This window comes from Pavona decussata, unplaced genomic scaffold, assembly GCF_977016875.1.
Source record: "Pavona decussata unplaced genomic scaffold, jaPavDecu1.1 SCAFFOLD_363, whole genome shotgun sequence".
In the NCBI taxonomy this organism is placed as follows: Eukaryota; Metazoa; Cnidaria; class Anthozoa; order Scleractinia; family Agariciidae; genus Pavona; species Pavona decussata.
In genome coordinates this window covers 1-15029 of record NW_028145741.1, presented here as the reverse complement: position 1 = coordinate 15029, position 15029 = coordinate 1, and the positions used below count along the sequence as shown (strand labels likewise).

The following is a 15029-nucleotide window of genomic DNA, read 5'->3' as shown; positions in this document are numbered from 1 at the left end:
GGGTGAATTTAGTCCTGGGAAGGATTGCTTGAGGTGGGATAAATTTTAATTTTAAATTTAGTTTTAAATTATTGTCATAATTTTACCTTTTATTTTTAGTTTTAATTTGATAGTTATTTAGAAACACGAAACTATTGTTAAACCTGGGTTAACTTTAAATCCTACATCGGTTAAATAAAATAGAGAAAAACTGGAAATTACGCCCTAGAAAAGGGCCCTCCCTACACGCAATATGAGATTTTGACGCGAATTCACGATGTCACCGAATGATCGAGGCACAAACTGTTCTCCGGGCCACTTACGCGGCGTAAAGTAACTAAAGCTGTTTCATTTTCAAAGTGGATAAAATCTCTCCATCGAATTTTACTCACTTTTGCTATGGCCAAACACTTCCAAAATAATCATGGCAGTGGTAATCCCCACTAAGGCATGATATCAGTTGAGACATTCTCCTCAGCAGTCTTCACACATTGTTATTTCATAGTGAGGAGAATGTGATAAATAGATATCAAACAGTTGACTGCATCATTTTATTCCCGGAGATTTAAAGAAGTTGGGTGCTGGCTCTTAACCAATATTTTGGAGTGAAGACTTCAGGAATCTTGTTGATGAATTCTCACGCTTACTAATAATCCAGCTTGGCTTCGTAAGATTTTTCAGCCACAGAAAACGCCCTGCAAAGAAAGAATTAATAACGTAATTGATCAAGTCTGATAACAAGTGTTAATTAATAATATTAAAATACATGTCTCCCTGTATGGTCCATTATAAAAGGAGCAACTGAATGTTATGCCGCTAACACTGGTGAGGACACAAACGCTCAGTGGGATTTTCATGTTCTCACTTTTATCTGACTTTTTGTTATCCATCATTTGTGTCCGCTGTCAGTGCTAGCAGCTCAACATTCATTTCTACCCTTCACATTCACATTGCCGCAATTACCACCATAATTACCCACGACTTGCTCCCGTCTGCATGGCCTCATAGATCAATCAGTAAAGCAACGGACGATCAAAAATGGAGGTCGAGGGCTAGATTACCACCGTGGTCGGAGATTTTTTCTTTGTCTTGTGCGATCTTCCTTCAACTAGGGCTAACGCTAGTTCAGTGGGAAATTCATTGGTTCACTTTGGCACTTTAACATGCACTGCAGACTGAGTTAATTCCCTGATCTATCACTTTTGATAAATATTAGTTTTCCAAACCGTTTTTGTCGATTTTTGGTAATTGCCATTGAAAATGTGTCAAATGTGTTCCATAATATTATAAATATTTCAGACTTACCATTTCAAAATCATTAAGAACTGAATCTACGTTGAGGTGCATTGAAAATTGTTTTCGGTCCCGACAAGCTTTCGGGACTTTCAAAAAGCGGCGCCTGGAATCATAAGAATGTGTTGCTGCTGTTAATCAGGGATTGGGTGATGTTACCATGGTTACAGTTGAGGCTTTAGGGATCAATTCTAGTCACCCTTCAGAGACGATCAGAGACGGAAGGATATTCCCCATTCTGCAATTTTTTTATTTATTTATTTATTTATTTATTTATTTATTTTTGTAGATCATGCTATCTGAGAATTGGATTAAGCTCCGGCCGTTCGTGTCGCGTCAGGGCTGAATAATGCATTTTCGTTCTATAGTAACTAGGGAGCTATAGCAACGCGAACGTCAATAAAAAGCAATTTTCTTTAATAACCAAAACAACAACTCTGCACGTGTATTACACTTTTTGGTGCATTGCTTTGCCGTCACTGCACGACTAGGATTTCCTACTGGGACGTTTTATAGAGGACGCTACCACACGACGACGAATTTTTTTTCTTTCTTAATTTGTGTGCGATCTCCAAAAACTCAGATCAACTCCAGGACATTTTACCTACATTGTTATGTAAAGCGAGTTAGAATAATTGCTACGACGTTGGAAAATTGCGAATTCATTTTAATATAATAGCGACGTTTTCGCTGTCGTTGCCGTCATCGTTGCTAATTACCTTCCTACTATCCCAGCTCATCGCTAGGGCCTAATATATGTTTTGTGTTTCAATTTGAATTCATACTTTCCTAGTTTCAGGGTTCTATGATAACAAAAAAGTGATGCATTGTAGCCGGCAGGTGTTCAATCTAGCGCAATGCAGAGTATAAATATTATATGTTTTTAAACGCCATTAACCAGTTAGCAACAACAAAAGTATTGAGATCTTTATTGTCAAGAAAACATTACTCGCTACGAGTAGTTAATAACTTCATCATGGGGGCTTCACTCAAGTTTAAGAAATCTCCAAAACGTACAAATCCAAATTTTATGAGCTACAAGAACGAAGACCGCGTATCTGTGATATTTTCGTCTTTTTCGCAATTTTATGCTAAAAGCATTGAACTGACATGTAAAAATCATTTTATATATATCATCCCCTCGGGTCATAATTGAATGGTTTCGGTCATTTTGTTTTTATTTAAGACAGGATTCCCTGCTAAAATAGGAAACTGTATTTTATTCAGGTTTGTGTCGTTATTTTTAATTGTTTCTTATTGTGCGGCAGGTAAAAAAGGAATTTTTTAAGGAAAGGCAAATTATATGTTAATTTCGAAAGAGCTCATTCAGTTGTCAATTGATCGACGTGTGGTTTCTCAAACGAGTCGTACTAAAGAGAGACTTACCGACTTTATTTGTCCAATATTATGTAAAATTTTAAAGTAGATAAGTAATCCACAACATAAAGCTAATTAATACCATGGAAAATGGTGAAATAATACATCCTGAATGAATATTATTCAAACAACATTGGCTTAGGAGCTTGCCGGGCGCTCGGGTTCTCAAACAATAAAATATAATTACTGGGCCTTCATAAAAAGCCTCTTGGGCTTGCATAATTTATTCAAAGGAGTTTAAAGACACTAACGGGAAGTGTTTACCATTCATTTCAGCGAGTTCAAGAACCATGGCGTCAGAGAGTGCAGCAAAGCCTTTTGTAACTTCATTCAAAGGAAAAACTCAGATCACTTCAAGTGATTTCCTGAAGATTTTTAACGATTTTGATAAAGATGGTAGGTGATAACCTTCTTCACCTTAATTTTTTTCCGTCTAACATAAAAATGATAAATCGATTTCAACATCACGGAACGTAATATACCGAGGTGCTCTGTGGAGATATATTTTATAACGATGATTTTGCTGTTCGTGTCGTTCGCAAAATTTCGCTAACTAAGAGGAAATACGAACCGGCAGTAAACCTTCGAAGTAAATCACACTTGTAATAATTTCAACCTGATAAAGAATACTGCTGTTCAACATACGCCTATGAAGCTACGGTACACGGCTGCGAATACGACCTTTGTATCATTTTCATTACATTTGTTACTCAATAATATTGAAGTCTAAGCAGAACGCAGATAATTTTGCTTTCACAATAAAGCTTCATTTGGCTTTTTGATGGAGAATGAAATTTTAAAAATACTTTGCCATTTTCGTAAAACAAAACATGTTCCAGTTTAAAAATATCCAAACGTAGTGAGCGCTCGATTATTCAATATTTAAATTTTTTGGTATTTTGTTTCGAAAATGTGCAACATCTGTTTCTTTCGATTTTATTCAAGACTTCAGTTTAAATAATTAGCATTTATTTGTAGCCAATTCCACCTTTACTGTTGAAAATAATCACCAGAAAATGTTTCAAAGCACAAGATGGTCGGACAAATATATCAGAAATTATCACCGGCTGTATGAACCCAGAATTTTGCTCAAAATATTTTAATGTTGAATTTAAATTTTGCAGCTCTGAATTTTAGTGTTGTTGTGATGAAACGAGTATTTTATATCTGCGGTGGCTTTTTGTTTCCCATAAGAAATGGAAAATTTCGAGGAGGTGTGAAATACAAAACAATATACCAATTTACAGCAATTTTTTTAAACCTTGCGACGTGGAGGAAGATTCACTATCAGATGACAAAGATTTGTTTATTTTAGTGAAAAATTTTCCCTAGACCGTCGCGGCAACGCATTAACTCACTTACTCGTTTAAAAATTGTCGAAATATATAAGTACAAATTTCTCTCCGTTTCTTCAGTAAAGAAAACCCCTCCCTTAAATTTATAAATAATAGATTTTGAAAGGATGATTGTGATATCGCTTCATATAGGATTCCCTGAAGTGAACAGTTATTTTATCTGACAAGCTAACTCATAATCACCGGAGTCGTGTTAAGCCAGTCCGGTAAAAAGCTTTTTTCATCGAGATAAAAATATATGCGCATATATTCTTTGAATTATAATAACTGGCAAGTAAACAATAAGACATTAAGGAACAAAACTGTTAATAGTTCCCCGTACGGTTAAAAGTTAAGAATTACAGTGGACTTCATTTGAGTGTCCTTTCTATCTCACAAAGGTTAACAATTGCTTCTTCAGTTGATCTTTAAGCGCGAAAAAATAGCCAAAATCTCACATAAAGTACAAACCGACACGCCTTTTTTCAACAAAACAATTTTTCAACTCAGCAGAATTTAAATGTATAATACGCACTCATAAAATATAGATTAATCTTGTCTATGTAGACATCCGCTAACGTTTTCAGTGCCATGCTTATTTTACATGTATGTCCTATAGTTATTTATCGTTTTCCGGTAAAAAATAAAAAAAGCCTCTAAAAATGCGATTTTTTCCGACTGCGTCTGGAAAAGTAAAGAGCAGATGTTCTGAAAGATTATTTTCGTAACATTGTTCTTGGTGTAAAATCACTTCTTTATGTCAATCATACCGATTTCCTTGCCTTCCTTTATTACCCTTTTGACAGAGAGCTATCAGAAATGAAAACATCCTTCTTTGTTTTTCCTATGGCGTATTATAAACGGTTTCTCCGCAGCTTAACCAACAAAGAATTTAATTCGACGGTTTTCAGAATATTCTGCAACTCCCAACCGCCTCATGGTCATGTACGCACCCCTGTTAGCTGAGCGAGAAATCAATGAATGACCTACCTAGCCGGTAAATGTCTGTTTCATAGAATAAGTACAAATTCTTATTGAAAAATAAAAACTTTATAGGATATTAAAAACGTCATGAAGCGTTAATTGTCAGGGATTCTGGTACCCTGGTGCGACAAAGGAAGCTATTTTTTTTTTCTACAAGCGAAAATTAAAAGAAGATATATAATAAGAACTAATAATTCGTTGCCTGAGCTAAGTATTCAAGATTGTATGAAACGAAGAAAAGATAACTAACACACGGATAATTAACCAGCTTTTCGAGCGGACTTGCTTTCTTTAGTTCCGTGTCTTGTTTCTGCTCGATTGAATTATAATAATTTCTCCCTTACCTACCACCTGCTTGCAACAAACTCACTCTACTAATAGCAGATCATTAAGAAGTGCAGGAGGGCTCGACATCTCATTTGTTTGTCGAAGAATAACCTGCGACCATTTTCATTCTTGATGAATTGCTAATTGTCCAAAATCACCGTGCATTAGGAAAAAATAAAAGTGTTTTCTTTCCCAAAATACGCCGTATAAAGAAAACGAATCGTCGCACAGTCCAGTGAATGCTCGTATAAAAGCGCCAGCGTGTTATGTCAGCGGTTGTACTAAAAACGCAGGACGAAACGGATTCTAGACTACGTTCTCGAGTAATCTTGGATTGTTTCTAGAATGGGATACTCTAAAACAAGGTCGGACACCTTATGACGTTAACACAACAGAAAACTTATTTTCAACAAAAAAAAATTGAGTGAACGAGAGAATGATCATCGCAGTTATGCGAAAAGAAAGCCTGAAAAAAAATTCAGTGGCTTTTAACTTCCGTCGTCTATTTAAACGAAAACATAGTTCAAATTTAAAACCTTCCACTGTTATCAGAATGTGTAGTAGCTGCACTAACAAGAAAGCAACAAAGCATTGGGACTCGACACACTGGACAAAAAAATCTGAACAACCAGGACAGTAACTAGTACATTTCTCATAGCCACTGCCAGGCAAATGCTAGCACGTAGGAATATATTTTAAACGCTTAAAGCGAGCGCTGCGGTGGTGGTATTAAGATCGAGGAATTAAAATGGTTTGAAATATTTTGGTTTATAATGTTTCAGGGAATGGGTACATCGAAGCTGGGGAATTAGACGATTTTCTTCAAGCTCTTGGGAAAGAAAGCAGCGAGGTAATCTTGAACAACTCAGTAACGCTATAGCTTTACCTGCAAGATGATATACTTCTACTTGTACTCGTACTATCAGTCACCTTTACCTACCTCGAAAAGCTGACCGCTAATTGTGGGAAACTGATATTGTAGAAGTGTGTGCATATATTATAAAATTGTTGTTGTTTTTGGTACTAGCTGTTGATGTCTAGTAGGAGTTAACGGTCTGTTCGCCATTCAAACAATGATAACTGAACATTCAGAATATAACCGTAGACGAATATTAATTTTAAATGCAAACGTGGCGCACGTGCACAAGAAACCACAAACACTGACATTTCAATCCTTAACAGTGAGAAGTTTATGTATCCCCAAGAGTTGGGTGGGGCAAATACGCAGGCTGCATGTGTTCGTAAATTTAACAGATACGCGCTCTTCTTCTACAAAAATGTAACCATTTTGACGTGAACACTAAAGAGCCTACTCCAAATGTTTCCCGTAGGAGTGGTAGCGTGGTGCAAACATTCACAACAGCAAACATCACTTCCATCGTCTTTCGAAAACAAAGTTCAGTTAAAGTTAAGTTCCTCTTTCACGGGGAACAATGTACCGGAAATAAATAGGGTAAAAAGAGATTCAACCATTTGTTAGTCATGTCATTCAGTCAGGTGCATCATACACAAACCCAGTGTCATCAGGTTTACTGATAAAACAGCCGCCCTTTCTAATGACTAAAAAGCTCTTAAGGTTTTCCACAAATAACCGCCTTATTAATTTGAATAATAATAGACAGGGTAAGAAAACGCGATGAAACTTTAACAAGTTTTGTCGTGCAAGTTTCTTTAGTTATGAATAAAATTGCAATATTTTACTGATCTTTAATAACAGTAGCCTTAAATAACAAGAACTCCTAACGGAAGTAGGCGTTTTGCAATTATCAGTACATAGTAAAAAGAAAAAAAAAACTAAAATCCTAAAGTAACTACAATTAAATTAGAAAGCATGAATCCTACACCAACGCACATTCGAAACGATCTATTGCCACTCTTAAGCCGAGAATAATACCATATACGAACCTGCTTATCGGTAAACTCCAAGCAAATTCTTTTCGCACCACGCACATGTGAAATGTGAGCTCGTTGCAAAGCCCTTCCTCCAACTATTGTTATAAGTAAAGATCTATATCTGCTTGGATTTTTCAAAACGAACCCGCTCAATTCATTGCCGACTTTCATATCGTTGGGGACTGGGTATGAGTCTGTGTATTATGGGATATGGGACACAACACCCACATAGCCCGAAAGCACACTGAACTTAACAACACCGAACTTTACAACATCCTCAAGTTTGGTGGGATTTGGGCCAATATTGAACGAGATACAGCCATTCAAAAACTTTAAAAAATTCACTAAGAAATGTCATAGTAAAATTTGGAGTTTTTGAATGTTCGGTGTGCTCTTTCTAGCTATGTGGGTGTTGTGTCCCATATTCCATAATAAAAACAGACTCATACCCAGTCCCCCAAGATATGAAAGTCGGCAATGCTTCTCAGAGCCGAGTACGGTGCAAAAATAAAAGCATCAGGTCATGTATTCGTTTTTCATCTTCTCTCTCTTTCTCAGTCTTTCCCATTAATTTCTTCTAACTTTCACATCGTTCTAGACCTTCTCGGGTCCAAAACCCCGTGATCTGATGTCGTTTTCATAAAACCCACTCAAGTTCTTATCGGCCACCCATGGTGTACTATCATCCTCTCTTGGTACTACTTGATGCTATGCTGTACCAAGTGTGAACCCCCGCTGATAATCATGCATGGGGTTCTAAACACAGAAACCTAATAAAACCTGGATTTGTGAGATTATTGAGCGAAGTCTTTCTCCCTGTTGTCTTTCTTCGCCAGATAAATCGCGCTAATGAAATTTCGATTTATAGATGTCTGGTAACTCAAAACCCTGGAATCTCCTTCCTTCATTAATTTTATAATGCTGGTTTAATTAATTTTGTCTCTCATAGGGAAAGCTTGATCAGCAAGAAATCGACAAGATGAAAAAAGAAATTTTATCCACCTACGACACGGATTATGACGGTAGACTTGACTTGGAAGAGGTATATCCAACTCACTTTGGAATAACGAAATTTACTGCCGGTTGTATTTATTCTTTAAATTTAAATCTGTGTGTTTTCTCGCGCCTATCGGATGAGCCGTGTGTCACGGCCTCACGACACAAGTTCACTACTTGTTCACCGGGCAATACTGGAATTATTCGATGCGATGTTGCTGCAATCGTTTTTGGTTCTACGTTTACGCAATGATCTTCTCCCCTCATGATCCTCAAAATTTTTTTTTTACCCCAGCTTCTTCACCACTGCCACCACCACAATTATCATCAGTTTTTTTTTTAATGAATGAATTTATTGACATAGAGCACATAAAATGCAACAAGTTGCAGACTTACAATACCACAATACTACAATATAACGCACTAACTTAATAACTAATAGAAAACTTATAGACTTACAGCTTTACTATACAACAATACCTACAATACAACACTTCTAACTTAGATGTTCATCGAAAAATAAAAAAAACTTATTGACTTACAGTTTTACTATACAATACCTTTAATACAACACTTCTAACTTAGATATTAATTGAAAAATGGAGATCTTATTGCAATGTCTATAAAAATTCAATTACAATCTCTGTGCTTACTGCAATTTTAACATGATAACATGAGTTATCATCATCATCATCATCATCATCATCATCATCATCATCATCATCATCATCATCATCATCATCAACGCCATCGTCATTAACATTCTTTCTGACCACCGTCGCTAGACAGTGGAGAATCTGATTTTACTACTCCCCCTGACAGCTATTCGAATTAATATATAATATTTAGGATTCATAGTTCTTTTATGTGACACTCAATAAATATCTTCCACAGCTGGCCAAGATCTTGCCAACTGAGGAGAATTTCTTAGTACAGTTTCAGCATCACGTGCAGCTGACAAGCGTGGAGTTCTTTAAGGTTTGAGAAACGCTAAAACCGTCCTTTCATTTCACAAAACTATGAAGTTTGCAAACTATCGAAAACGCATGTTCGTATTTGGTTCTATGTCTATTTTATTATTATTATTATTATTATTATTATTATTATTATTAATTTTTTATTTATTTATTTATTTTTTTGCTTATTTGTTTGTTTGTTTTTAGATCATTTTCTTTACTCTGCTTTTAATGCAAAAAATAGAGGTGTTAAAAGCCTTGGCCCAGAGATTTGAGAGTAATGGCAATTGAACAGAAATGAACTGTAAAAGGCACAGGTGTCCAAAGACAATCACCACACTAATTAAACATTACGTATACAGAACTTTTCCATGGTAATCTCACTTTATTCTTTCCAGGAATATAAACTTGAGTGAATTACGATAATTGTCCATGGCTTAGGCATCGGTGATTCATATGTTTCTCTGTGCTTTCATTTCTAAGGTGTGGAACCATTATGATCAGGATCGCTCGGGATACATAGAGTCAGATGAACTGAAGGTAAAAATTCCGGCTCTTGTGTTGTTTGTCGTTTAATAATAACAATAACAATAACAATAAAAATAACAAAAACAATAATAGCGCTCTAGGTGCCTTATACATCGGTCAATGCTCTTCCAAGAAAAATGGTAAAACAACAAAACAAAAACTACAGACTGCGCCTGGTTTATTTATCTTAATACCGTATTTATTCATACAATTATCGTACCCCAATTGAAACATGAGCCCGTATTGAATCATTGGAGGCATTCAGCGGGTATATATATTTGTGACATGAACGTGCAAATAAAGCCAAGCTGTTATTAAAACAGTGTCATTAGGCTAAGACTGGACAAGAGAAAATACAACGCAAGAGAACGTAACCCCCAAAAGTCCTTTCTTTTCCTAAAACTGCTGAGGCATGCGTTTGTCACCCCCCCCCCCCCCCCCCTACCTACCCACCGAAGGTCTTCGTATCTTTCCACAACCAAGATACCTGTTCTCCCCTCCCCCTTCCCCCTCCCCAACAGAGTATTGTACAATTCAAGGCATGCTTTCTTCTGATCATCAGGGATTTCTGAACCATCTGCTTGAACGCGAAGGGGGAAGAGTGACTCCTCAGAGAATTGACGATTATGTCAACATTATGGTAAGTGGACAAAATATACAAGATAATGTGTCATATCCTATTGGAGTAGATTATTTGAACTGCGGGTGAAAGATTAAATAGAAGAAAGATCCTCGCAGTTATTCAAAACGTGTTTGATATATTCAGATTCAATTATTCATCTTTCACGGGTATATTACGAACTCACAATATGACCAGCTCCCAGTTGGCTTGTAGCTCATTTGGTAGAGCACTGCACCGGCATCGCAGAGGTCATGGGTTTGACTCTTGTTCAAGCTTGAATTCTTTTCAGGCTTTCTTTTCGCAACTGCTTAAGTTGCGTAAATAACTGCGAAGATGTTTCTTCTGATTAATCAGTAACTTATCGTCGAAAATGATTAGATCAAACTGCCAACCTCGTTCCCAGGGCCTACAATGGAAACGAGGTTGATTTTTAAACCGCCTCTTGTCAGCTCATCAAATAAGTGGGAGACTTAAAACGAATGGGGATAATCTAAGGAGCAAAACAGGGATCAGCTGTCACTATGAAATTAACAGTAGCGAAGCTGCCTCTCGTCCTCCCATCTCTTTTTCAAAATAATTTTATTTTTTTTAAATTTTCTTATCTTATAGCTGGAATTATTTGACGCAAACAAAGATGGAAAATTGTCATTGTCAGAAATGTCGAAGTAAGTCACTGCAATATATTTTAGTCGTTCACGATTTCAGGATCATTGTTTTTTGTAGATTGTTGTCTGTTTTGGAGCGGTTTCCAACTTAGTGTCTTAAAACCAAAACCAAAGTAATTACTCTGGCGAATCACAACACATGTTAACAACACAACGAGCCAATCAGAATTCGAAGCAAATACATGTAACTGGCGCCAAGCGCGGGAAAACGAGTGCCGCGATAAAACGATTGGTTTTGGTTTGGATTCCCATTGGTAACGAAGTAATGCGAGTTTTGTTAACCAATCACAGAGCGTAGTAATGCAAAACCAAAGCAAAAGTTAAATTACTTTCGACAATCACGCTCTATACTGTCCGTCCGAATTATACTCTTTTCGCTGCACATCGTGGGTCTTTAGATGGCTATCTAGAGTAGTAAGAAAAACGCCCACATTTACCGCTATTGTTTTTCAAAGAGAAATCTGATACTATTGTCTTACAGGTATGGTAGCTAGGATACCAACATATTTCAAATTAATTATTTGTTGTTTCTCGAATCATAAACTTTCCTATCTTGTGAAAATGGTTACACTTGAATTTTGGAGGAAAATAATACGAGGTCTTTCAGGCGGTTTTTTTCGCCATAACACGTGATTAATCAATTTTGACTATTACATTGAATCGCTCTGACAGTTTTTTCCCAAACATGAACATGTGGAATGTGGCATTAAGATCCCTACTCAAAATGTCTGCCAACTGTTTAAAAACAATTCCGAATGAATCGCAAGAAATAAAAATGGTTCGTTTATTTATGTTACGTAAAACGAAATGAAAGACAAAAAAAAAAAAAAAATAAGAAAAACCTACGATTTTTTTTGAGCTTGCGCAGATTAGTAAAACTTTTGTCATCGCTGCGCGCGCAAAATAAATTGTAGGGAGCCACCTTAAAATAATTTGTAAAATTGCCCAAAATAACTGGGAAAACGAGTTAGGGTACTGAAGAGCATAAACCCACCCTTAGCTTACGAAGTCGTATTCCGATTGAGCCAAGAGGATGTTCCTAAAGACCATGAAGTAATTCAGTAATATTTAACGATGACGACGACGACGATGATGATGATGATGATGATGATGATGATGACAGTTCTCATATTCTTCTTACAGAATTCTCCCTCTGGAAGAGAACTTTCTGAAGAAATTTGAGGTAATCTTGCACAAGACATTATTGCTTTTATGTTGAGTCCATATTAGCTTTAATTGTAATTAGTGGGTCTTCCAGGCGAGTAAACATCACACCATAAGAGCTGAGCACTCTCTTGGCAACCGCGTAAAGGCAGCAGAACTCCGAGTTGGTAAAACAGTGGATTCATCTTTATTGCTCAGTCTGTAACTGCTACCTGCACCAAACTAATCGTACGATTCAGTAACTCGTCCGGTTGAGTCAAAGGCGAGACGTGACCTAGAAGACATTACCAGAAGGTATGGTTGCCGGAAGGAATTTCTTGCCTTACCATGGTCTGTTCTTCTGATTACAACTAGAACTACGAACTCAGCCTTGCTACGCAACGACTGTTACTAGTGACTACCAACTGATGATTACATAATACGATTCGCCGAAATTTATGCTGCATGGAATTTTTACCGTACGTCAGAGAAGTATCAGCTGGTGGTTTCCGCAGAGGCAAACTGCTTTCAGGAATTAGAACTGATACACAATCAGGTTAATGTTTTTCCAACTTCAACAATGGAGGAGGCATTGGCAAACCTATCTACAAGGGCAGCTTTACAAGGAGGAAACTCATAAAATAAACTGATATTCAACTTCAATCACAACAGCAAACCAAAAGTGATTGCAACTAAATCAACATTTAAAATTAGCTTCACAATGCAACAGCATGCAAATTCGACGGATTTACTCTAAGCGGTGACATGCTAAACGAGATAGCGGAAAGCGAATTTAGCCCTCAACAAGAGTGCAGCGAGGTGAAATTAACCGGTAGTAAGCACTGCAGCAAAACCAACTGCGCGATATTGAAAGTATTGTATTTGATTTATGTGGTTTTGCGTTTTTTCTTTTTTTAGACAAAAAAACTCAGCCTGGAAGAGTTCAACGAGATATGGAACAAGTATGACGAGGCAAGTGTTAATCTTCTGATGTCCTTTTTACAGTTTCATACATGCATTTCGATTTCAACCCAGTCGTAGTATGTGAGACATACCAGGTTATCACAACAGGTTATATTATTTTCAATTTTTCTCCCGCGACTCAGTCAGGCGAGAATCTCTTTAATGTGACTTATGCAAACCACTACAATTCTACTCAGAGATCTGCAAATGTCACCTGAAGTGCGCGGGACAAATGAGGAAACCATAACGGAAAGAGAAACACATTTTATTTGGAATTACGATCCACAGCTCTAAATCTGTAATAACCTTGTCTCACATACTATAATTGGGCTGCCTGTGTGTTGAGCGGGCAGTTGCGCATGGCATAGTGGGTGAAGCCTCACTTTACCACTCAATGTTACCCTTCAGAGCAAATGTCACTTAATTTTCATCTGCATTTGACGAAATAAACATGTGGAGTATTCGTGACGTACCCTTTTTAGCCACAAGAAAAATTTGTTCCTATGAAGCCGCATGTGAACCAAAGGCCTTATTGGCGTAATGGAAAATGTGGGATGTTGCCTATGAGCCAGATCATTTTATAGGAAGCTTCTTTTCCTTCCTGCCCAGTTGTCATGTTATCATGCAGTAAAGAATTCCCCGTGTTACAAGATATACGCAAAAAGAAATAGTAGCCTTGAAGCTACGAAGGGAGGCACCTCGAACCCCCCTCCCCCAGCTTTCTTAGGCTCAGGACGAACGAAAACAAATCCCAAGGTGAATGGGGTAAACGAATGCGTAAATACAAAACTGAATGCAAGGCTGGCACTACGGCAAAGGGCAGATTTATTAGTGGCCAATATTTCGACTAATAGAATTAGTCTTCCTCAGGGCCAGAGCTATACTGAAGGAAAATATAATAACGGCTCCTTAAATTAAAGTTTGAAAAATACATGGAAAAACATGATTGGCTAACACATGATATGATGACAGCGTACTCGTAAATATGAGATAACAAAAATATACTAACGGCTCCTAAAATTAAAATTTGAAAAAATACATGCAAAAAAATGATTGGCTAATACATGACATGAAGACAGCGTACTTGTAAATATGAGATAACAAAATTATAGAAGTGTATAATCAAGGTTCAGCGTTCGTTTTTCCTGTTAATGCCTTCTGGAGATAACGTTTTCCCTCTATGAATTAGAAAAGCCTCGCGTGCCTTACGGCGGGAGGCATTGATGGTGGGTTGTAGTTCGAGAGGGATAAGTCGCATGTCGGCAGAAGAGTGACCTGGTAAGTTGAAGTGTGTAGGGACTGCTGCTGTGGAGTTGGCGTGATGTGGGTTGTTTGTCGCTTGTCTGTGTTCTGTGAACCTTTCACGGATCGTGCGTTTGGTTTCCCCTATATACTGTTTTTTACATTTTTTACATTCAATCATATATGTAAGGTTAGTAGAATTACAGGTTATATGTTGTGTTATTTGTCTTGTTTCGCCGGTGTTGCTAAAAGTGTACGAAGTTCTTGCATCGTCAATGTAAGGGCAAGTGAGACATCCATGAGTGGAGTTGCAGCGGAAAGTGCCAGAGGTGAGCTTGGGTGTCGTGTTAGTGTTCTTTAGTTTTGCTCGAACCAAAAGGTCGCGAAGGTTTGGTGAACGACGGTAAGCGATGAATGGTTTATCTTTGAATATTAGCCAAAGACGAATTCTTCGAAAATCGATCAGCAGAATTGCTCTCATATTTAACAAAACGAGGCTATAAAGACCGTTTTGTGAAAGAACAAATCTTAAGAGCCAAACAGATACCCAGAAGTGAGACATTACAGGAACATAATCATGATAAAGATAAATCCAACACCCCAGTCCCCTTCACCATCACTTATAACCCAGCACTACCTAATATCCAAGAAATACTTCACAGGAAACAACCTATTCTCAACTCCACAGATCGCCTTCAAAAAATATTCAAAGATAAACCATTCATCG

The 15029-nt window shown here is 37.2% G+C and overlaps 1 protein-coding gene across 1 annotated transcript; it reads left to right on the top strand.

Moving 5' to 3' along the window:
- Positions 1-2853: 2853 nt before the first annotated feature.
- On the top strand, positions 2854-13153 carry LOC146452910 (calretinin-like). The gene is made up of 9 exons (XM_085097243.1): positions 2854-3045; positions 6077-6144; positions 8137-8229; positions 9078-9161; positions 9623-9679; positions 10230-10307; positions 10899-10954; positions 12098-12137; positions 13016-13153. Exons 1-9 carry the CDS (start codon positions 2940-2942, stop codon positions 13136-13138), a joined length of 705 nt encoding a protein of 234 aa, XP_084953369.1. The 5' UTR covers positions 2854-2939; the 3' UTR covers positions 13139-13153.
- The last annotated feature ends 1876 nt before the right edge of the window (positions 13154-15029 follow it).